General features: G+C 47.8%; 2 protein-coding genes and 1 long non-coding RNA gene across 3 annotated transcripts; 2 read left to right on the forward strand and 1 right to left on the reverse strand.

Moving 5' to 3' along the window:
- The first annotated feature begins 14,420 nt into the window (after window positions 1–14,420).
- On the forward strand, window positions 14,421–15,735 carry LOC101061634 (dexamethasone-induced Ras-related protein 1-like). Its single transcript, XM_003964673.3, has 2 exons — window positions 14,421–14,820; window positions 14,925–15,735. The coding sequence occupies exons 1-2, from the start codon at window positions 14,424–14,426 to the stop codon at window positions 15,446–15,448; spliced, it is 921 nt and encodes a 306-aa protein (XP_003964722.3). The 5' UTR covers window positions 14,421–14,423; the 3' UTR covers window positions 15,449–15,735.
- A 196-nt stretch (window positions 15,736–15,931) lies between these two features.
- Window positions 15,932–16,751, reverse strand: med9 (mediator complex subunit 9). Its single transcript, XM_003964674.3, has 2 exons — window positions 16,602–16,751; window positions 15,932–16,383 (listed from the first exon to the last, which is right to left on the reverse strand). Exons 1-2 carry the CDS (start codon window positions 16,679–16,681, stop codon window positions 16,164–16,166), a joined length of 300 nt encoding a protein of 99 aa, XP_003964723.1. The 5' UTR covers window positions 16,682–16,751; the 3' UTR covers window positions 15,932–16,163.
- A 2,336-nt stretch (window positions 16,752–19,087) lies between these two features.
- Window positions 19,088–21,059, forward strand: LOC115250022 (uncharacterized). The gene is made up of 7 exons (XR_003888602.1): window positions 19,088–19,271; window positions 19,371–19,458; window positions 19,798–19,925; window positions 20,017–20,108; window positions 20,204–20,274; window positions 20,396–20,446; window positions 20,576–21,059. It is a non-coding gene; the product is annotated as an uncharacterized lncRNA (long non-coding RNA).
- Window positions 21,060–21,371: the final 312 nt, after the last annotated feature.

Below are 21,371 nucleotides of genomic sequence, written 5' to 3' on the forward strand. Positions count from 1 at the left end.
GTGGAAATACATAAAAAATACAGCGAGAGTGAATCTGTTTTTCACCTCCACAACCGAAGTCATGAAACTTGCAAGAATGAAGATTGATGTGCACCAAATATAGACGTGAGAAACCAGTCTGGTGCGTCAGTTACACACGTGAAGTACACAAATCTTCCACTTCCTATTATACGACCATATTTTATTCATATTTCAGTTTGGGAAATGAAGTCGGCAGAGGCGTGGCCTGCTGTAGAGACCATTATACCAGGGACTTGTTCAATCATTTTCATTTATTTTGATGTATATTATATCCCATTAGAGAGCGCGCGTGTGTGTGTGTGTACTTCTGTGCACTACACTGCGAGCACTTTCTTTTGAGTCCCTGTTGTCATGGAGACAAGCAAAGGTTGCACAACATGCAACATTTGTCAGGAGGAACTGAAGAGAAAGGCAAAAGAAAAAGCAAAGGCAGGAAACTCTGCTCAAGAAGGCGATGGGTGATGTAACGCGGTGCTGGTTTAGGTGCCGACACCTTGGATGAAGACAAACCCACAACTGAAGGTCGCTCTTGGGGATTTGTGGGCATTGGGTGGCTTCCAGAGCGAAACCGCACACCTTTGACCTACTAACATGAAAGCAGAGACACGCCTGACCGACTGCAGGTGGAGGACAACAACATGGCACCCACCCCGTGAGGACGCCTGTGTGTCCTTTAATGTCAGCGGGGATGCCAACATGACGCGGTAGATCTGGAGCCTTGGAATTACCTGATGAGCAGGGGGTAAACCTCCTGGCCTCCTCACACATGGGCCACATCCGCCCCTCTTCCCTGGTGTCCTATTTGCGAGGCTGTTGTTTGCCGAAGAGGTCTTGAACGATGCCGAAGACGAGTGACGTCCGCATGTGGAGTATGTCAGGAGAATCCTGAGCGCTAAGAAAGTGGAATAATTAACATGTGACGGATCCACCCCGTGGTCCGTACACATGCAGACGCCTGTGAGTCACGTAGAAACACTTGAAGCCCAGAGACACGTGGCTGCTGTGTGTTGAACTCGTCCAAAAAGTGATGTTACGATGTGTTTTCGTGACGTAAATGTTACAACCGGCTGGCGCATACATTCACTGCAGGCTGGTATAACCTGGGTTAATGAAGGCAGCGGGCGGCACTCAGAGAGGAAAAACTCTGGTCTGGAGCCCAGAAACCACAGCGTGAGCTTTCCGGCTTTATACCTGCCGTTCCAGAAATGAGCTGCTTACATCAGCGTGGCTCAAGATGTAAGCAGCTGACCCAGCAAATAATAATAATAATAATAATAATAATAATAAAAAGAACATGGTAGCGATGGATGTGGACAAGCCCTGACTCTCGACCGGGGTCCATGGAAGGTTACCGTGACCTTTAACCCTAAAAAGAGCCCATGTTTATTTAAATATGTCCATTCAAAACGAAGAAAAATGCATCCAAATTCTATCATTCAGATGTGTCATTGAGAAACATTCTTACTGGAACAACTTATTCATTTAGATCCAGTCCGTCCCTGTAATGCTCCCTCAGCCACTAGATGGCGACAGCGTGGCGCCGCTTGCAGTTGAGCACGTGTGCGGACAGAGTTCCAAACTGCAGCTGAATCCTGAAAAACAGGGGAGCGAGCCCCCGACGTCATCGTTTCATCTTCTCCAACACCTCCCTCCATTTTAACAAAAACCAGGCTGCCTGTTTTCCACCTTTGTTTCCCATGATTCCTCCCAAACGGACGCATCACACAGGAGACGTGCCCCATCAGACACGATTATGCTGCCTGATTCTTTGGATCCGAAACCAAGAGGATAGAAACGAAAGATCACTTTGCACCAATCGCCTCCCCCGCCTCATTTTGCTCGCGATTTTGCCGTGAGGTTTGCTTTTCTTGATGTGCTTCCTTCACCTGAAACACCACCCTTCTATTTTCACTGCTGTTTAATTCTATTGTCCTCTGTCCTGCCTCCTTATTGCATTATCTGTGACCCAGTGCCTGTAGCTGCGAGCATACGAGCACCAGGCCTGCACACGGATCCACCTTAGACTCCTCTAAACACAATCAAAGCCAGCGCTCGCGTGGCCTCATTCGGCACTTCTGTGATAAAGTCCTCAGAATGCGGTCGCGGTGACACTGATTATGTTAACGTACACAGCCGGCTATGTTAACGTACACAGCCGGCTATGTTAACGTACACAGCCGGCTATGTTAACGTACAGGGTCGGCTATGTTAACGTACAGGGTCGGCCATGTTAACGTACAGGGTCGGCTATGTTAACGTACAGGGTCGGCTATGTTAAGGTACACAGCCGGCTATGTTAACGTACACGGCCGGCTATGTTAAGGTACACAGCCGGCTATGTTAACGTACACGGCCGGCTATGTTAAAGTACACAGCCGGTTCTCCGATACCAAACCAAAGACAAGGCTGTTCCCCTCCGTTGTAAATAAAGCGGCCGTGAGTCTTGATAGCGTTTACATTCCAGGGTGAATGTAAAAGAAGTTCAGACACGACTGTTTGCAGGTTCCTTGTTTGCACGTAAACACCTTATTTAGACTACGCTGTCCGTGCACGCTGGTCACTGTTAGCACAGCAGTGTGGATCAGGTTCTATACGTTGAAAATGAAAACGTAAAGTAGCCTTTTTAAATTGGGTTTGATGGCCTCAGTAGACTTTACTGAGGTGTGAGGAAACATGTTAAGATCAAACTGAATTTAACCCGTCGCAGGTTTCACGGTGCGGACAGCCGACCTGGAACCAGAGCGCTAAACGAGTCCCAGAAAGACATCAGCGTCCACCCTGAAGGAAGGATGGACGCCACAGCCGTGGTGGACTTTGCGCGATGTTTGCAGGCAGCGGATCACCCAGCGTTAGCAGTGACTAATCTGCTGGTGGCACCACTAACCTCAGTGTTCTCTTTCTGGCACGTGATGGTTTGCACATGTATTAGCACCTTCCTTGCACGTGCGAGCGTGATTAGGACGTCTCATTATTTGCTGCTACCTCACCATTGATCTCCTCTCCTGCTTTCTGGTGGACTGCTGCTAAATCAGTGCTGTTGTCAAGTTAAAAACAGGTTCTCAGAACCTCCAAAAGCCTGTTGATCTGCATTAATACTGCTATTTACACGCCGGGTCAGCGCTTCCTGTGGTCCCTCCGTCCCCCAACACCGAGCCAGTGACGTGACCCACCTTTGCATGTGTAAATGCGCTGTGCCTGCACAGAACTGAGCGGCTCCTTGACGAATAGTTAGGAGTTTGGCTGCGCTTGTGTGCCGTTGAGATCATCAGCCCCACGTGCCTGTTATGAACAGGTCGGGCTAACAGAGGTGCAACGCTGTTGCTAACAAGCTCCATCTGCGTCACTGTTGACATGAGGCTTTACAAGAAGACATTTACTCTGAGGGTTGAACAAATGTAGATTCAAGACGCTCCTGTCACAGTCTGACCTGGAGAAGGTTCTCGAGGTCCTCTCCAGGTAAGACTACCGCGCCGACCTGTCCAGCGTCTCCCAAAAGTCCCTGTCATTACTTCACAGCTCAGCCGCTTGTCAGCGGCTCAACTTGTGCTATTTTCAGCTGAAAATCCCAAAGGTGCAACAGAAAGAAAGATTTCATAGTTAGTGCGATGATGAATGCACTGTGCACGTCTCGGTGCGCGTCTTCACCATCTGGAGAAGCAGGAAACAGAAGAGGGTCGTTTTGAATGTCATTCGGAGAATCGCGGTATCGCGACAAATCGATCACAACAACACTGAGAACAATCGGAAATCCACTACAGCTGGATGCACCCTGGGAACGCCGCGTGTGTAGAAAATCCATGGAGAGCGTGAGACTAGAACTGTGAGACTAGAACTTCGCGGAATGTCGCGCTCTTGAACGGTTTCGCCAATCGAGCGGCTAATCCGTGTCAAAGCGCCACAATCAGACGCGCTCACGCGATTTGGCTTCTTCTCGCATCTGACGACATTAACAGGGTGTTTTAACAGCGTATTTACCAGGAGTTTGACATGTTGTGCCAAAGGAAAGAACCTTTAGCAGCTCCATACAGCTGCTTTAGCCTCATCCTTAAGAACCTAGAGGAGAAGGTTGTAGCGTCTGATGTCTGCATAGACGAGCGCCTTTAGTTAAATGAGGCTGCTGTTGAAGGTCTCAGGGGACCTCATGAAAGAGGCTGCTCGGCAGGAGAAGGGGATATTTTGGGTTTGTCTTTTAGTCCACGCGGTCTCCTGCCGGGGGGGATTTGAGTAATTACGAGAGCCTAGAAAGGTTAGAGTCTGGAGGAGACGAGCAAATAAGGAAGAGATCAAGAGAGCCACTTAATTCAGGGTAAAATTGGGAATTTATTCCAGGGTCTGATGCCAGAAATAAAACCTTGAAGAGGGAATTTGAGGCGAGGACGCGTTTCCACATGTATTCTGTTACGGGCGCATGTGTTACGGGCGCAGCGGGGTAGAGGTGCAACAATCACACGGCACATGGCAGGACACAATTTGGAGGCGGCAGGATAACACTTGAGATGACTCCCTTTTCCTTTGACTGTAGGACACGGTCACATTTTCTGCTTGTTTTCCTTTGCAGTTGCATCCAGATGCATGACTGGCAGCTGCTGGATGCTGTTTTCCCCCTTTGTTGTCACTTTAGCGTAGCTGTTCTGTGCTATTTAAGCTAACCCAAGTAGTCACTGCTGCGTGATGCACCTCTGTACCACTGAGAAACATAAAACGCCCGCTCAGATCGTGTGCGCCAGTGGGAGATTTATTTTTTTAACCAGGCATTTGGGGACGGGACGGGTGCGGCCCGTCTAGTTGAGTGCATCTCCACACGGGCGTCCTGAAGTGGACCAGTCACATGTCGCTGTGTGTGAGCCGGAGAACAGAATCAGTGTCAGCAGACTAATTGTTATCACCTATTCTGCAATATGTTTGTCACTGGCGAGGAGCGAGCACGCAACTCCGGGCAGCGCCGCTTCATTTCCCTCCGCCGTTGACTCACAGCCGACAGCGGCGTCATCGCCTGCTGTGGGACTTTAGACGGATCCGCCTCACCCATATAACAGGTTTACATAATTTACATTTAGCTATTTCGGGGCAGGTCTGAAATTTGGCTGCTCTCATGGAGAAAAAGGCCGCTGATTTGATCAGGTCACTGACGTGCGAGGCCCGTTTGGACCTTTAAAACCCTTACAAATCAAATTTAGCGTCCTGCCTCTCCTCATGGGCTAAGATACATTTCAAGCACGCCTAACATCCATGTTGTGCTAACTCGTAGTCCAGTTCCGAACGGATGTCTGCTGGTAGGTGGTTGTTAACATTCGGCTCCACCTGCCACCATGTGAGATAAGAACATGTGTCAGTTGTCAGCAGAACCTTCCATTACCTCACTCCTCACTGCTCTGGTCTTTTCCTTGGTAAACATGTTTGAATCCCATGTGATCTTCATTTCAAGAGCGCTCCAGGATGTTTGATCACTCAGAACCAACTCACTAAGAAATTGTGACCAAGCGTCCCACTGTGACCGTCCGACAATCTGTGATGCGCAGCGTCTGAGGAAATCAGGTTCTCAGTAGGAGCCTGTGATGGAAGGGCACTTTGTGGTCACGCTTCTGTGGAACTTATTCTATTTTTTACAGTGGGTTTTGGTTTTTCCCTTCTTTGTCCAATTTGAGCGACTGTTCTTTGTGCAGTTTGAAGTGCCGCTCTCAAAAAACATCTCCAAAACACGTGACCCATTGCTCTTTATTCCACACGTCCATTAGAGGCTCTTTTATCCTCCACATTAGCCACGCGACTGAAAATCTGCCTTTTTCGATGTGAGATGACATTTGAGTACCGAGAGAACACAACGGTTGCTTGATGACATTATCAACAAGGTCTCGTAACCGTGTTTTCTTCTCCTATCAGGGAACGCTGGGGGCCACGGTGACATGCCAGCAGATGCAGCGTGGCTGGCTGATTAGCATGCTTATTCTCTTGGCTAAGCAGTGTCCCAGTCGTTCGACATCCCTTGCGATAAATGATTGGATCATGTTTGTTACGTCCGATCTCCTGTCTGACTTTGTTGTCATGGCACAAACAACCATGGATAAAATAGTGAATTCTGTGTGAAATGAACCCGTTTGGATGTCGAGCCGCCCGGTTCCAACTCATCAACACTTCCATGGGATTAGCTGCTAAATCCAACGTGGAAGCAACGAGGACGTCCTCCTTTAGATGCACCGAGGTGTTCGGGTGCATGAAGACTGTTCAAGACGCTCGCCGTCTTGTATTCTGTTGCTGGGGATTATGGGATGTCTGGCTGTGCCGTCCGTACAGGAGGGTGTCCGGAGTGGAACACAGTTTCTTTTATCATCTGAAAAATGGAAAAATGGATGCTGTGCGTGTGTGTGTGTGTGTGTGTGCGCGCGCGCGCGCGTGTGTGTGTGTGTGTGAATGCATGTTTATGGTGGTTCAACTGTTCAGTATTGAAAAAAATCCTCATCAGAAATCAGAAAGGTGCAAAGTGTGTATGCGGACAGTGAAATCGATATGTGCAGTAATGGGAACAGCTTGTCCAGTGTGTGTGTGTGCGTGTGTGTGTGTGTGTTTGAGATCTAGGTGTCCTCTCCTCCTAACCTTTTCCACTACAGCTTCTACTTTCAGTCCAGGCTGTGCTGAGCGACTTGGGTAACGTTCTGCTCTCAACTGTGATGGTGTTAGAGACAGCTGCTTATGGCAGTGAGCCTGTTCCTCACTTGTTCTTCCTTCTAGGAGGCAGAGTAACACGCTGTTGTAAGTCCTCCTCATGTCTCATGTCTCAGCCCACCGGAACAGCCTCTCTGCTCTCGTCTGCTCAAGCTCTTGACCCCCTCGTGCTAGTCAGCGGTGTCTCGCTGGCCTCCCTCATCAGTCTCCTTTTGCCCATCTCTCGGTCTGTGAGGACGACCTGCTCCTGCACCCTCTTCTTCCACCTCTTTCCATCTTTTTGTGCCGTTCCCTCGACGTTCACGTCCCCCCCCCCCCAGCAGCATCAGAGTGCTCACATGTTCTGTTTCACTAATCCGGGGTTTTTTCAGATGTTTTAAGCGATCTGTTTCGTACTCAACACCCCAAAAGTGACTTTATTTGTGCCGCGATCACAACTAAAGCATCGGAGCCGTGTGCACGAGCAGGTGCGTCCTTGTTTCTTGCTGTACGTGTCTGTGTGTCCGTGTCTGGAGTACGTGTCTGGAATAATCCCTCCCAGAGGCTGCAGCCGCCGCGGCCGTAACTCCGTGTTCAGGGCTATGTGCTTCCTGTGGATGTTCCAGTCGCTGAATTATCCCACTCGCTTGTTTGTTTTAATGACATAACATCGTGTCCGTTCGGCAGGGGTGTCTGTCTGTGTGTGTGTGTGTGTGTGTGTGTGTGGGGGGGTTCTATTCCAAAACAAGAGTCAAATCTTTAGTATAATCACCACCTGAAAGTGTGTTTTTATTTAAAAGCTCACGTGACCCAAGGTGCAGCTGTGCTATAACCAGTTTATAGCCCGGCTGTGGTAACGAATTCGAATCATTAAAATAAGCCCTCGTTGTTTGTATAATAGCTCATTACGAGCCAGGCTGCTAATTGCAGCGGTACAGCCTGTCCAGGGGACCCACAAACTGCAGCCACGCTGGATTCAGCTGGAGGAAACCAGAGACTTTCTTTGACACTATCTCAACATCTGTGGCGAGCTACCAGGGTGCAGATGAAGGGAGCAGCGGTCCGTTCTGCCTCAAGGAGTACAGACAGTCCCTGGAAGCGGCCTTTCAGGGCCGCCGTAACAAACTGTTACAACTGAGGGATGCGGCGACCAAGGCCGTGTTTACACAAGCCCGCTGATGTTCATAAAAGGTGGGATGCCGTGTGAGACGCTGAGCTGGAGGACGTTCAGCTGTTTTTATTCAGATTTGAGTCAAAAGGAAATCAACCCCCCCCCCCCAAAAAAAATAAAAATAAAGGCCCAAGTTTCCCAGACAGACCTTTGCAGGACATATGTGACGTGCAGGTCAGGGTGGTCTCATACGGGCCCAATTACCCTGAAGAATGATTGCCTCCCCAACACTGGGGAGAGTTCTCCAGGAGCGGCTGGACCACAGCGTCTTCACGTCATGGATCACCAGAGTCCGCTCAGACTCTTTTGTTGAGACTTGATGTGTGGCGAAGGATGATTTCTTCAGCAGCGAGCTCACCTTCATGGGGGGGGGGGGGGGGGGCAGATGTTCCAGCTGTGAGCCTGATGTTTGAGGTCAGGGCAGAGAAAAAGTGTGTTTGGGCTACAATTAGGAGATATCTGCAAAATGGCTGCAAAGGAGCTCACCCAGACCCTCAGAGGTAGGAGGCAGGTGGGTAACACCTGTGGCACAGCAAGGCCTGACACTCCTGGGAACGTTTACCACCACATCAGGGGGAAAATCGTGTAATGATCAGGGTTGTGGTTGGTCAGGATCACCTCCACGAGTTCCAAGTCTGGATGGAAGAAGCGTCCAAGGGTCTGTGGGGATTGTAGTTCTATGTAGTTCTCTGTAGTTCTCAGTCTGTGTGTTTGTTACGACATATTTGCTGGAACTGCAGCGTTTCATCTGAAAAAATCATAATCTTTGAGCCGCACACGGAGATCTTTCAACAACAAAGACTTCCATGAAAACTTAATGTGCACAGAGCACAGGAGCAACCCCCCCAACCCATTAATGCTTTGGGATGCCTCATTCAAGCAATTTTCCTCACAAAAATGCTCCTAAAAGTCAAAACTCTGACCATGTGACCTGACCAGAGGGAAACAGATGTTTTTTAACAAGTCTGGGTCGCTCCGTGCAGACGGGAGCGCTCAGCTCTATTAAAAATCATTACAGGTTTCCGAGTTCTGAGCACTTTCTGATCCCGACAGCGCACCAACACTCTGGTCATAAGAGCCCTGTTTCCAGGCACACCGAGGTCAAAGAAGCGCTTGGGTGCACGTTGCCGCGCGCTGGCGTAAACGTGACGGTCTGACCACGGAAGATGCTGCGATGCGGCGTGACGAGCCACTTTACTCCCTCCATTGATCACAAAGTCCCAAACCAACCTGCCTTTACTGTTTAGCAACAACAGTGTCGGAGGACTTTCTATTTTGGTCGCTCCCAGACGGAACACGGGCCCATTTTGACACCCTAATGTCCCGTCCCCTCCCCCCCTCCCCCGAGCACGCCGCTGGTGTTTACACTGAGCTGTCCTTGCTTTCATCAGCACGTCGTGTGCAGGAGGGACGGAGAGAGGAGCGCTGCAGACGGAGGGACGTCCCTGTCTCCTTATCGCTCGCTGCCCCCCCGTGCAGGCCGTGTCTTCAGCGTTTTTACCAACGTTCGCAGGAACTTTACCTGCTAATCTGCGTGGGTTGTGTTCCCACTGGGGAGGGGCCAAACATATAGTTTGTTGACTCCCCCCCCCCCCCCTCAAAATAGTGTGAATTTATTCCTAAAATATAAACTCCTGATGGGAGATATGTGAAGGTTCCCACAGGGGGCGAAATCAGGTGATCCAACTCCTGTAGATGAACTCCCCAGGATCGATTGGAATGACATTTGGATGAAATGGGATCAAGGAGCGACGGAGTCCCAGCGGACTCTCCTCGTGCTGCTAACAGGGGTACAAAGGTGAAGATCCAGGCTGTGAGCAGCAGGAGACGAGCCCTCCTCGCCTCACGCTAATTAGCTGGCTGCCTGCTCCCCGCGCCCAAACGCCAGCGCCCTCCGACAGCGAAAATGTTACGCTTCTGCTGCGCCATGGCAGTGATGCAACGATGACACATTTTTGAGAGCACAGCGCTTTATTAGCGTCATCTTGCCGTAACTGGATATGCTAGCGCTGGGGGTGTTTTGCTCTTCCTTCAGCTGCATCATCACCTTCCTTCTGTAGATCTCAAGATCAGAGCAGCAGAAAAAGTGACCGTGAGACCCTTTCTCAGCTTTTGATCCGATTCCCCGTGGTAACCGTTAGCATAACCCTCCTCGAGAAACCTCGGATGTTTACATATCTCTGCGAACGCTGTGGTCCATGTGATGGTTTCCTGTTTACACACCGTCCCTCAAAACGATGATCGGCGTGGGTCTGCCGGCGCGGTACGCATGCCTGTGCATGTCGTTTCTGCAATTATTCCAAAAGAACTCGCGAATGCGCCTTATTAGCCGAACAACAGGAGATATCCGTTCTGACTGCAGAGCGCTAGCCGGCCCAGCGGTCGGCGGGCTCGGTGTTGCGTTGAGCCAGAACAGACGCCGGCCACACAACAGACACATAAACAAAAACAGAGGACAGTAAGTACGGAGCGCGTGTGCTGCTAGCCTATTTTCCTTCACTCGGAAATCTGTCTTTGTCCAGTTTGACCCCAGATTCAACCAACAAGAGCGTAAGAATCCAAATGACTGTTGTTGTAAAGCTGCAAACAGCTGTTCTAGGGGACGACGGAGGCGTTACCATGGAGACCGTTTCAAACGGAGAGTATCCACATTAAATCTTTCTGAACTGGTCATTAATGGCTACAGCGGGCCAAGACTGACGCTTTAATGTCAACTTATGTAATATCTGTTGAAGGTGGTGGTTTGAGACACGAACATCACAGCGGGGGTTCAACTGATGTCATTAGTCCGTCTGTGAAGGGGGGGTTAATGACATCAACGCTTCAAAGGCCTCACTTACCTTCATTTCATCTTTTTGCCCTCTGCACGGAGCCATTAGAGTTACATAAACGGGCAGCGGCTCCCTGATGTTTAAGGTTAAGAGTTGATTTGCCCGTTTACCAGCTGGAGCGAAACGTCGCAGGAACGGCAGATCCCGAACCTGCGACGTCGCGAACCCACAAACAGGCTTTTGTTCTTTGGTTTCGGCCGTTTTAATATTGACCAGGACAGAAACAAAATTAGCTCAAGTCGGTTCAGAAAAACAGTGGGTGTTTGGTTGTTTCATCACGATAAGTGCTCCAATAATAAATATAAGCAGGAATCAAAGCTCGGCTCCCCGGAGTTGTTTATTCATCCGTTCGGTTTGGCCTGAAAGCTTGGCGAAGGTCCGGTGAATATCGCCTTTTCCAGAAGTCAGCCTCGACTCCGGTGACCTCCGCTCGAGGTGAGCTGAGGTCCTCGTAATTAGATGTGTTTTCGTCGTCCATTAGGAAAATAACCACCTGTTCAGAAGAATCCTGGGTCAGGCGGGTCAGGCGGGGAGAGCCATTAGACCGCCATCTGCTCGCCTCGTCGGACCTTTACTCAGAGCATTGCTCATAACCCGGGCTGGAATCAGAGGACGTCTTCCCGACGCTTGCTGATGTTCTGCCAGAGAGCCGCCGCCACGACTAAACGGGCTGAAAGCATGACGAAGGAAACACAGAACCTCCCCGTAAACCAGCAGGCGCAGGACACCAAAACACAGCCGAGATTCAGGCTTGTTTACTACACGCTGCCTGTTGCACACAATGCGGCGGCTGAAAGATGGCGAGCTTATCAAAACACGGAGCCCGTTGACGCCAAGGCTCTGATTGGTTCTGAAACCAGAAGCCTTTGTACTGGTAACGGCACATTTGTGCTTCACTCATCAGATTCTTTACAAGGCGTCTCCACCTGACACGCCACAGCCCCGAGTCTCACGCCATGTTGGCCAAAACACACAAGGCCCCCTCCGGCCCCCAGAGCACTAAACCAGGTGGTCTCTGACGGAGGTGGCGAAGGTGCAGAAAGGTCGTGGCCGGACTGGACTGCTTCGTTCGAGTCCCCAAAACAACCTTCTCACACGGACGGTGCCCGTGTGGACCGTCAGGAGTGTACGAGGCTCTGGGGGAAAGCAGATGTTACGTCTGGTGCGGCCGATATTAACGAAAATGTGCGGTGACGCGTCGGTCGTGACGCCGTGTGGCTCGCAGCACCTCGGAAAGGTCGGCGCCGCGACACTTTGGTTGCCGCGCACAGGCAAATGTGCAGCACACCCGTCCACATATGTTCTTGGCGGCTCCGGGTGCGATTTCTCACCAAGACGGTTGAGGTTGCTATGCACATGGCGGTTCATGTGCGCGATGCCATCACAAGGAGCGATGACGCGGCGCCAAAAACGTCGCCTCTGCCGGCAGATTTTCCAGCCTGCGTCACTTCGTGGTGCCCGTTTGCTCCAACGAGCGCGCCTTCATTCTTATTCTGCCGGTATCCCTCGGCGTGCCGGCCGTCGGGCTCGTTCATGGGTTTCAGTTGTCATGATCGTTAAAGTGTTTGCTGGTGCTCCGGCAGACAAAACACTGACACCAAACAGGCGCTCCAACAACCACCCCGTCCTCACTTTCCCAGGCTTCTCTGCCCTCTTTAATAATTAATGAGGGCAAACAAGGCCGAGGAGGAAATTAGTCTAATGAATGAGGCAGCTGGTGTTTGGAGGGGCCGTGTTGTCAGGACAGCGCGCGTGTCGGGGTCCAAAACACGTTACTGGACGAGCTGCAAACAGAGCTAGGACATGGACGGGGACAGAGACAGCGCAGAGAAACGGTACACTGGAAACTCTGTCCGTGCTTCCTTGCTGCGGCCCTGAGCTGCTTTTTCTGTGTGTATTTGTCATTGAGAGCAGGAATGTTGATGCTTCTGGCCGTGACCGGCTACAACCACAGGCAGAGGATCACCGAGCACGTTAAGTGGATCCAACGATGTCAAAATAAGAGCACCTTGTGTCAATGACTACAAAGATCTAGGGTGGGCGGAGTCTCTGATCTGATCCCCGTAATCTCTGACCCTCTAACCAAACCTCAGGTTTCAGAAGGTTTAAACACTCTCACCTCGGCGTGCGATGTGTGATGTGGGTCGCCATGGGAATCATCAGGAGACGTCTGAGCGAACTTTGTCATTTGACAAGTTTTGAATCAACCACTATCAATTAGTGCTCACTCGCATTCATGCTAGCTGGTTGATTAATAGCAGTTTGAAGACCGATGACAGGCTAACAGATAAGGTCGTAATAAACGCCGTTTATGGCGGCAGCAGCCAAAGGAGCTCCTTTTATGTCCAACACAGTCTCACAAGACGCCTGCTTCCAATCTCATATTTCTACCCTCTAATTTGTTGGAGGAGTGTACCATCGCAGCAGGAAAAAAAAACTATTCGGTCGTTAAGAGTTGGCATAACGAAAAAAAAAAGATGGACCCATTGAGCGACCTGTGCTTTTAGAGAAAACTCACAGATGCACTCACGTGTCAGGGAAATAAATGCATTGAAGTGTTGTCTTACAGGGACATAAATACGCACACATCCATATGCTTCGGTGCAGCCGTTGATTAGCATTCTGCACGTGTCCACCTATGCACATCACTGGGAACACACTGGCTTAATTACTGGCCACTGGTGGGAGGCGCGGCGGCGGATCACTCCACCCCAGTTACACAAACCCACTGTTCGGGCCTCAGATGTCCAGGCTTAAGTACACCTATCCTGTTTCACCCCTGATGCCCCACAGAGGAGGAAGAAAAAGGTCAGCGCTGTCGGCAAGGTTAAGGTTTCACATGAACTCGTAAATAACAAGAACTATGGCAGTAATGTTCTCTTGCTTGCTTCACTTGAGCAGTAATTGATTTGGCTTATTGGTTATCTCATCAGGTATCTTGTCTTTCAAAAGAATAATAAGAAAGAAAGGCGCAAAAGTATTAATGGTGGTTAGCTAACGGGCTGAGGGGGGAACTAACAAATCCATCTGATTCACAGGTGAAAAGTAAATGGTGATAAGTGGCTAATGTGGCAAAACCGGCGAGCCGAGGTTGAGTCACAGATGCTGAGGTCTATCTTTAGAGTCTGCAGGGTTCTTCAATTAATAAAAGAAAAGTCAATAATGTGGAGGAGACAGCTCGAAGACAGGTGTTACAGTCAGAGCTGAGCCAGTGACCCTCACCCCGACACCTCGGTGCTGCAGCTTAAAAGATCTTTTATTCTCAGGGTCTCTAATGCTGCCCTGTAAGCAGGTAAAAAAAAACCCACAAAAACATCAACAACAAAAAAGAAACCAGGATTAATGGAAAACCCAGCTTCAATTGCGCCCCCTAACCTCAAATGCGACAGCTGCCGGTGCCTTTCAGAACCTCTGCCGGTGTTCCCGCAGCTAAAAGATTCCTTAAAAGATTCGCGATTCCTTCTTTGTGGGAATCCTGACAGGGGAACAGACGCACGGGCACGTCTGCGGGCTGCGCGTCCGATGGCGATATGAACGCAGTTTTTATTCTTTTATTGTTCTATTATTTTATTCTTTTATTGCTGTGAGGAACTATTTAACATTTCAGTGTGTTCTGTTTGGACTTTTCCACTTTTCTGTGGAAAGAGAACATCTGACGCAAACCAACAGCCATAGTAACATTATAATTTCTGCTCCAGCTCCCCAAGCTGGAGCGTGACGCATGACGCACGGAGGAGGGGCGGCAAAGAGTCCCGCATAAAATGCCAGCCTGCTCCCGGTCGGGCTTCAGAAAGACGGCGAGGTTTGATCCCACACATCGCTGCAAAGGGTTAGAAAAACAAGTTGTTGCTTTAAAAACAAGAAAATCTTTGCAAATCGGCGCAAATATGATAAAGAAAATGTCACCGTCGGAGAACGAGTTCAACATACCCGCCAAGAACTGCCACCGGATGGTGATTTTGGGTTCCACGAAAGTTGGGAAGACTGCCATCATCTCTCGGTTCCTCAACGAGAGGTTTGACGACCAGTACACCCCGACTATCGAGGACTTTCACAGGAAATTATTCAGCATCAGGGGAGAGATTTACCAGTTGGACATTCTGGACACGTCTGGAAACCATCCCTTCCCCGCGATGAGGAGGCTCTCGATTCTAACCGGTGAGTTTAAAGGCGCGCCGTGTCGCTTTCGTCCTGCAGAATTTCTTGCTTGGTGAACTGCTGTTGTGTTATTTGGCACTAAAAGTCTCTGTTTCCCCGTCCAGGCGACATATTTATCCTGGTGTTCAGTCTGGACAACAGGGAGTCCTTTCAGGAGGTGCAGCGCCTGAAGCGGCAGATCTACGAGACCAAATCCTGCCTGAGAAACAAAACCAAGGAGACCGCGGACGTCCCGCTGGTCATCTGCGGCAACAAGTGCGACAGGGACTTTTATCAGGAGGTGCAAGAGGAGGAGATCAAGCAGCTTGTCGGCGGAGACAAACACTGCGCGTACTTTGAGATCTCGGCAAAGAAGAACACCAACGTGGACCAGATGTTTCAGACTTTGTTCACCATGGCCAAGTTACCCAACGAAATGAGTCCCGACCGGCACCGCAAAGTTTCGCTGCAGCACTGCGAGTTGCTCCACAGCAAATCCTTCAAAAGCAAGAAATGTAAAGACGGGAACGCGTACGGGGTCGTGGCGCCGTTTGCGCGGAGACCCAGCGTGCACAGTGACTTGATGTACATAAAGGAGAAAGCTGTGGGGGGCAGTCAGGCCAAGGAGAAGGGCTGCATCATCTGCTGACGCGTCCTTCTGCCGACGCGCAACGGACTTTTGCAGAATCGGGGCCAAAAAGCATCCACGGTGCGCACACGCACACGCCGCCGCGACTCGAAGCACAGCACGGCCGACTGGTGGCGACGCAGAACCCACGAAGCTGTAAAAACTGCCTGTTGGCTTAATGAGAGCGGCCAAGTTTACATCGAGCTATTCTGTGGTGGGACTTCAACGTTTGGTGCATCATGAACAAATTTTATCCAGATTGTATTTATTATATCTACGTTTTTCATAAAATAAATTCATGTGACTGACACTGTCTTCCTTGATTTATTCTTGCATTGAGGCAGATAAGGATGAATTTAACGTGCTCCAAAATGACTCACGGTTGAATGAGCGGGCCTGCGCATTCCGAACGTCACACAAATACCCCTTTTTTTCCCCGAATAAATTAAACACAACTGGAAGCTAATCTTGCTTGATATAAATAAGGTAAGTATAAGGCACTGATTTAATTTACATGTTTATTATAAAAATAAATATGGATATAAACAACCACAAAAAGCAATAGTTCATACAAAAGCTGCAAAATAGACATAAAGAGGGAACAAAAGAGGGTGCTGGAAAACATCTGTGATGACTTTAGTTCATTAACAAGTTCATCTCTGCTCCGGTAGCACAAAAGAACTCCCTTTCCATAGCCCGTTTACCCAGCTCCTGCTCGCCAGTGCAGTCCTCAGTTTCACGATACTTTGGGCACGTCGAACATGCAGAGACTTTTGTACTTCTGCAGCAGCTGGTTCTTCGTCCGGACCTGCTCCCGCAGCGTGGCCAGCTGCTGCTGCTGCACCGGCGGACTGCTCTCTATCCCGGGCATGTTGGATATCTGCTCCCGAGCCTCCTGGATCTTACTCTTCAGTTTGGCCAATTCTTGGTTGACATCCTGGCTGTCTTTTTCCATACTAAAACAGGGAAGTTCAAACAGGCCAGTGATTAGTGTTGTTTTATTCATTTGTAGCCCTTTCCCTGCCTGTTGTAAGCAAGCGCTAACGTTAGCTTCAGCTAACAACAAACTGCAACTCCACAAAAGAGATCTATAGTTAAGGGTTAAAAATGGCGTCAAGGGGCTCGTGTGGGAAAGACCACAAACCGTAACTAATAAATTCACCTACAATCTTACCATTTTATAATGTCGTGAACTAAAGGCAGTAAAGAATATTCGTGGACGTCTTTTTCTGGCTTCTGCTGAACCCCGGCCATCGCGAAGATTGATTCGTGGCGCAGGAATTTGACGTCATTGACTGCGCGGCGACCTCTTCTTCTGCGTTTTTGCTAACAGCGTTATAGTGCATTAGCGCCACCACTTGACAGGGGCCCAACTGGGTTTCTAGCAAAGAAACAATGTTGAAATGGTTTATGGCCATGTGCTGTAAACGTTGTTCAACCGTGGACGTTTATACGTCACAATGAGTAAAATGATAGGTTGGACAATAAATCACAACTGTGCCAGTTTCTTCTTGGTCACAGACCTCACATCTTGCTCGATTATATCTGGTCACAGTTGATGCAGAAACTTTCAATGTAGGATTTTATCATCAGTGAATGTAAAATAAATTTGTAACATTCATTCCAGTGGCTCACAAATAAATCATGAATTATGAAGCAGACTTGAATCAACATGCCCACAGCATCTAACGCGCAACCTAAATGTCACTCCTACCTCTGCCAGAGGTTTTGTATCAGCCAGGGTTTATCTGTGAACAAAAGTGGAGCATTATAAACACATTTTAATGGAATTTTCAGGAAATGTTAATGGCCAAGGCCCTTCGACCATGGATGCTTTGATCATCACTGTTATCTAACCTTCTACATATATATACTATACTACAGGGTAAGTCATCTTAAGGCTTTTACTTCTAGTTGTTACATATCTACTGCTCTGATGCTGTCTGTAATGGTGTTGCCCCAGTTTATTCACAAAAGACGCACAGCCCACATATCCTGAGAAATAGGCCACACATCATCTGTTAATAGACAGACCGAAGCAGTTTGACCTGTGGTGGTCAGAGATACATCTTTTACCTTTCACTGCCGAGCAACCCTTTGAGCACCACTTCATACGTAGGTGGAAACCTCTGTGCATTGTTCTCCTGGTGGGTGTCAACAGGCCGTAGCAGGTTTGGCTGCTCTTTAAACAAAACCCAACGCTTTTCCTTGACCTATTTTCTCCAGATATCAGACAGTGATCATCCTCGAAGTGCAATTTGGAGGGCTTATTAGCTGAGCAGCTGATGGGTTATCACTCAGTGTTTGACCATCGATACGTCCAAGTCACTTAATAGTATTTGCGGACGTCTAATGTGGCCTGATTAGCTTATCTCCTGCCTACAACAGAAGGATTATGCAGACACAGAATCAGAGCATCGCTTCATATTAAAGTACCTGAGCTCCAGGTATGGCTGACCTATTATATCCATACTATGTGTTTTCATCAAGGAAGAGGCTCAGTAGGTCAGCCCCCTCCTCCCACACACATATGTGACAATGAGCTCAGGTTAATTGAAATTGACTTTGGTCACAACCTGGTGTGTAGTGGTGCCGATGTCTTCACCAGGAGCGTGGTGATACGTACAGATTCAGCATATGAGACCTAGATTTTTAGGCAGACATTAAGTGTCATCAAGGCTGCCAGAATGCCCACCCGACACATTTACGAACGTTAAAGTTTGACATCCCAAAATCAAAAATGATGCGTTTTCACTGTAACCACATCACATTCATAATAACACAAACATCATACCCAAGCACTGTTCCAGTGACCTTTTTATCCAGCCTTGTACAACTGTGGGTCCCTTTGACCCAGTTCTAAGCAGGATGGCGCTTGTTAGCCCACATTCTGTCATTTCTGCCCGTGTGATTTATTTAGCCGTTGTATTCATCAGCACCACTTAGCCCCCATTCACTGCTAATCAGAGGCACTGTGCATGTTTTTTAAATGAGATGTAGGGTGTGTGAACATGGGCACCGGGGGAACACACAACATCTAGAGAGGCCTGGACCGGAACTGGACATTTTTCTGGTACAAGAAGATTGTAACCACTGGACACACCCAAAACCTGTCATGTGTGGATCACTTAGAGGTGCCCAGCAGGGGTCCTATCACCTGCAGTTCTGGGTGGGTGTGAAGGTTGAAAGGAATTTAAATATCGATTTTAAATGGCAGAAGTGAATATTCAATGACATTCACCACAATACTACTCCCAAAACCTAAAAAAACCCCAAAAGAATTAAATGACTAGTTCAGTCGGCGATGTCATAATGAATTTGGTCTCTATCCACCATTATCTTTTGCACCTTCCTGCATCTTTGCCATTTATCTTTGAGCTTATTGTTGATGTATTTATCTTTTGTCTTGCATTTATCTTTATCTTTTTGTTTATATTGTGTAGCTTATTATTAAACCTATTCAATGCCCTTCAAATTTTTTACTTTGAACAGCAAAGGCTGAAAGCCTCATTAAGGGTCAAAAGCATTAGCTCACAAACAAATATAGTAATCGCTACAGTATCTATAGTCCTAAAAAAACTGAGGTAAACTTAATATTTCATTCATTTCTCTGCATGCACATATATGCAAAACACATGTAAACACACACACACACACACACACACACACATCCCTGTATTGATATCTTTCACAATACGTTAGCCATTTCCTTAATCTAACCCTGTACATACCAACTAACCCTCAAATCCTCAATTCAACCCCAAAATAAAACCCGTCTCTTAGCTGCTGCTATCCTCTGAAGTTGAGGGGCCCAGTCCAATTCGACCCACCCAGTCCACACTTTGTTAGTAGAATGAATATTTCAGTACTCTAAACAGCATAAATAAGGGGACAAACACACACACAATTTCCTGAATTTAATCTGCTGTTGTTTTCGTTGTAGCAATGGTAAAACAAAGTGCTCGACTTTTGGCAAAGGGCTACTACGATAGCAAAGGGAACCGCAAAGTTTTTTACAATACGACAGAGAAGTAAGTTGGAGAGCGCATTTTCCAATGTTCTACACCTTCGGGTACTGAATCTTATTCCCGTCTTCCTGTCTGTCTATGTATAGCCTATTCTCCTGATGCTTTGGTTTTTCTCCCAGAATTTGTTAAATCAGATTTAATTACAGATTTACCCATTATGAAACACTATGAAAGGGACCTCCCTGAAGGTCCTTTTTCCTTTCTACCTGTCACTGAGTGACTGTGAGGGTCAGAGGTCACCACTCCATCACACCAAGCCCTCGCTCGACGACACGTTCCTGACGAGATACTGTTTAGACAAATCCGTCCTTGCTTTACTGTCTTCTGCTTTACGAATCTCAGACCAAGAGAGGACAATGTGATAAAGAGCAGAAGTTCTAAAAACAAGTCGAACAGCTGTAGCTTTATGAACGACTACGTTTTTAGTGGCTGGAAAATGTTTTACTGGCTGAGCTTTGTCCTGTGCATCTGTAAGTCTGTCAGAAACATTAGGATCTATACTAACCTGCAAAACTTGAGCCTCTGTACAGGTCGTAATCCAAATGACTTTTCCCTCCCCAGTTCTATTGATCTTTACTTGGACTCACAGAGACGTGGTTTCTGATTTAATACGCACCTTCTTTGGATGGGGCTTGCGTCCAATCGTAAAAATGGTAATGTTTTTATATCGTTTTAAACTAATAAAAGCACAAGTATGTTGTGATGGAGCCCAAATTCTGAAAGCACATTACGCTTTTCTCACTTTCAGTGTCCATGGCCTATTTAGGCAGCTCCAAAGATCTTTCACCAAATATATACAAGATATGCTGCTCAAAACACGTGAGTTTATGATAAGATTACCACCGTGGGGCCGACGCTAAAATGGCTGCAAACTTTTTCAACTAGAAACCTGTAATTCAATTCTTTTTTAGATTAATTATGTGTCTTTTTATTTTCATAGTTATAGTCTTCCAGGAATGGAACCTTTGGCATAGCGGTCATTACAGGACAGGTAATGGAGCTATGCTAACAATACTCTGCTCTGACGTTCATCCACTGGCCTCAAGCAGGCATCACTTCATTAGATGACGCCTCGCAGTCACAATTGTGCAATGGACTGACACTGTGGTATTTTTATCAGATGCAAGATTATTCGTTTTTCCTCTCCAATGTGTGCAATCACATCACCGCCCAGCAGAATTACCAGTCAAGCTTCAAAGATGTCTCCGTTGAGTCCAGATGAGTGACAGTAGGGACCCAGCGAGGCCTCAGCAGAGCAAAGTATTGCAGATGACGCCATCTTTGTGCACGCTGACCGATTTCTTCCAATCAAAACTTCTAAATTGGACTTGGGCTGACTTTTCTGTTAGTTAAAAGCAGTTATATCAAAAGAGGAAAAAATCAGTGTGAGAAGGATTGGCCTGCATTTTATTGTGCCAGTCATAGGTAAAAAAAATAATTAAAAATAAATAAATAAAGTGTTACCAGTTCAGTAAAAAGTTGCCAGAGCCTGTGTGTTAGAATCTGTTTTGACTCTTGAGTGTAAAAACATTCAAATTTCTATTTAATGTATAAAAATGAAATGGAAATGATTAAAGGAAGTGATGTTGATGACTGCCAGTTTGTACTTGACCGTTCACTGTGGGTTTTGCACGTGTCTCGTAGGTCGTTCTACAGGTAACTAATCCAACAGTGCCCTCACATGACAGGAGGTCGGTACTACACACAACAATGAAGTACAGCGACAACCAAAGGGCAAACTTTTACAAAGTGAATTTTACTCATAAAAAGTTGTGTGAGAAACGGATCTCTAAAAAAATCGTTATGATCCTTGGCAATCCCCTTAAAATTACATTACACTGTTAAAATATAATATCGCACTATTACTTGATCAAAATAGTGAGGTTTTTTTACCTGTCCTGCCCAGCTGTCGGGCC

The sequence above is a fragment of the Takifugu rubripes genome, chromosome 5, assembly GCF_901000725.2.
Source record: "Takifugu rubripes chromosome 5, fTakRub1.2, whole genome shotgun sequence".
Taxonomy (NCBI): Eukaryota; Metazoa; Chordata; class Actinopteri; order Tetraodontiformes; family Tetraodontidae; genus Takifugu; species Takifugu rubripes.

Coding starts and splice junctions, on each gene's coding strand:
- med9 (XM_003964674.3), bottom strand. CDS start 16,681: ATGGCCGGGGTTCAGCAGAAGCCAGAAAAAGACGTCCACGAATATTCT. Junction 16,384..16,601: donor GTTCACGACATTATAAAATG/GTAAGATTGTAG, acceptor TCCCTGTTTTAG/TATGGAAAAAGACAGCCAGG.
- LOC101061634 (XM_003964673.3), top strand. CDS start 14,424: ATGCCAGCCTGCTCCCGGTCGGGCTTCAGAAAGACGGCGAGGTTTGAT. Junction 14,821..14,924: donor GAGGCTCTCGATTCTAACCG/GTGAGTTTAAAG, acceptor TTCCCCGTCCAG/GCGACATATTTATCCTGGTG.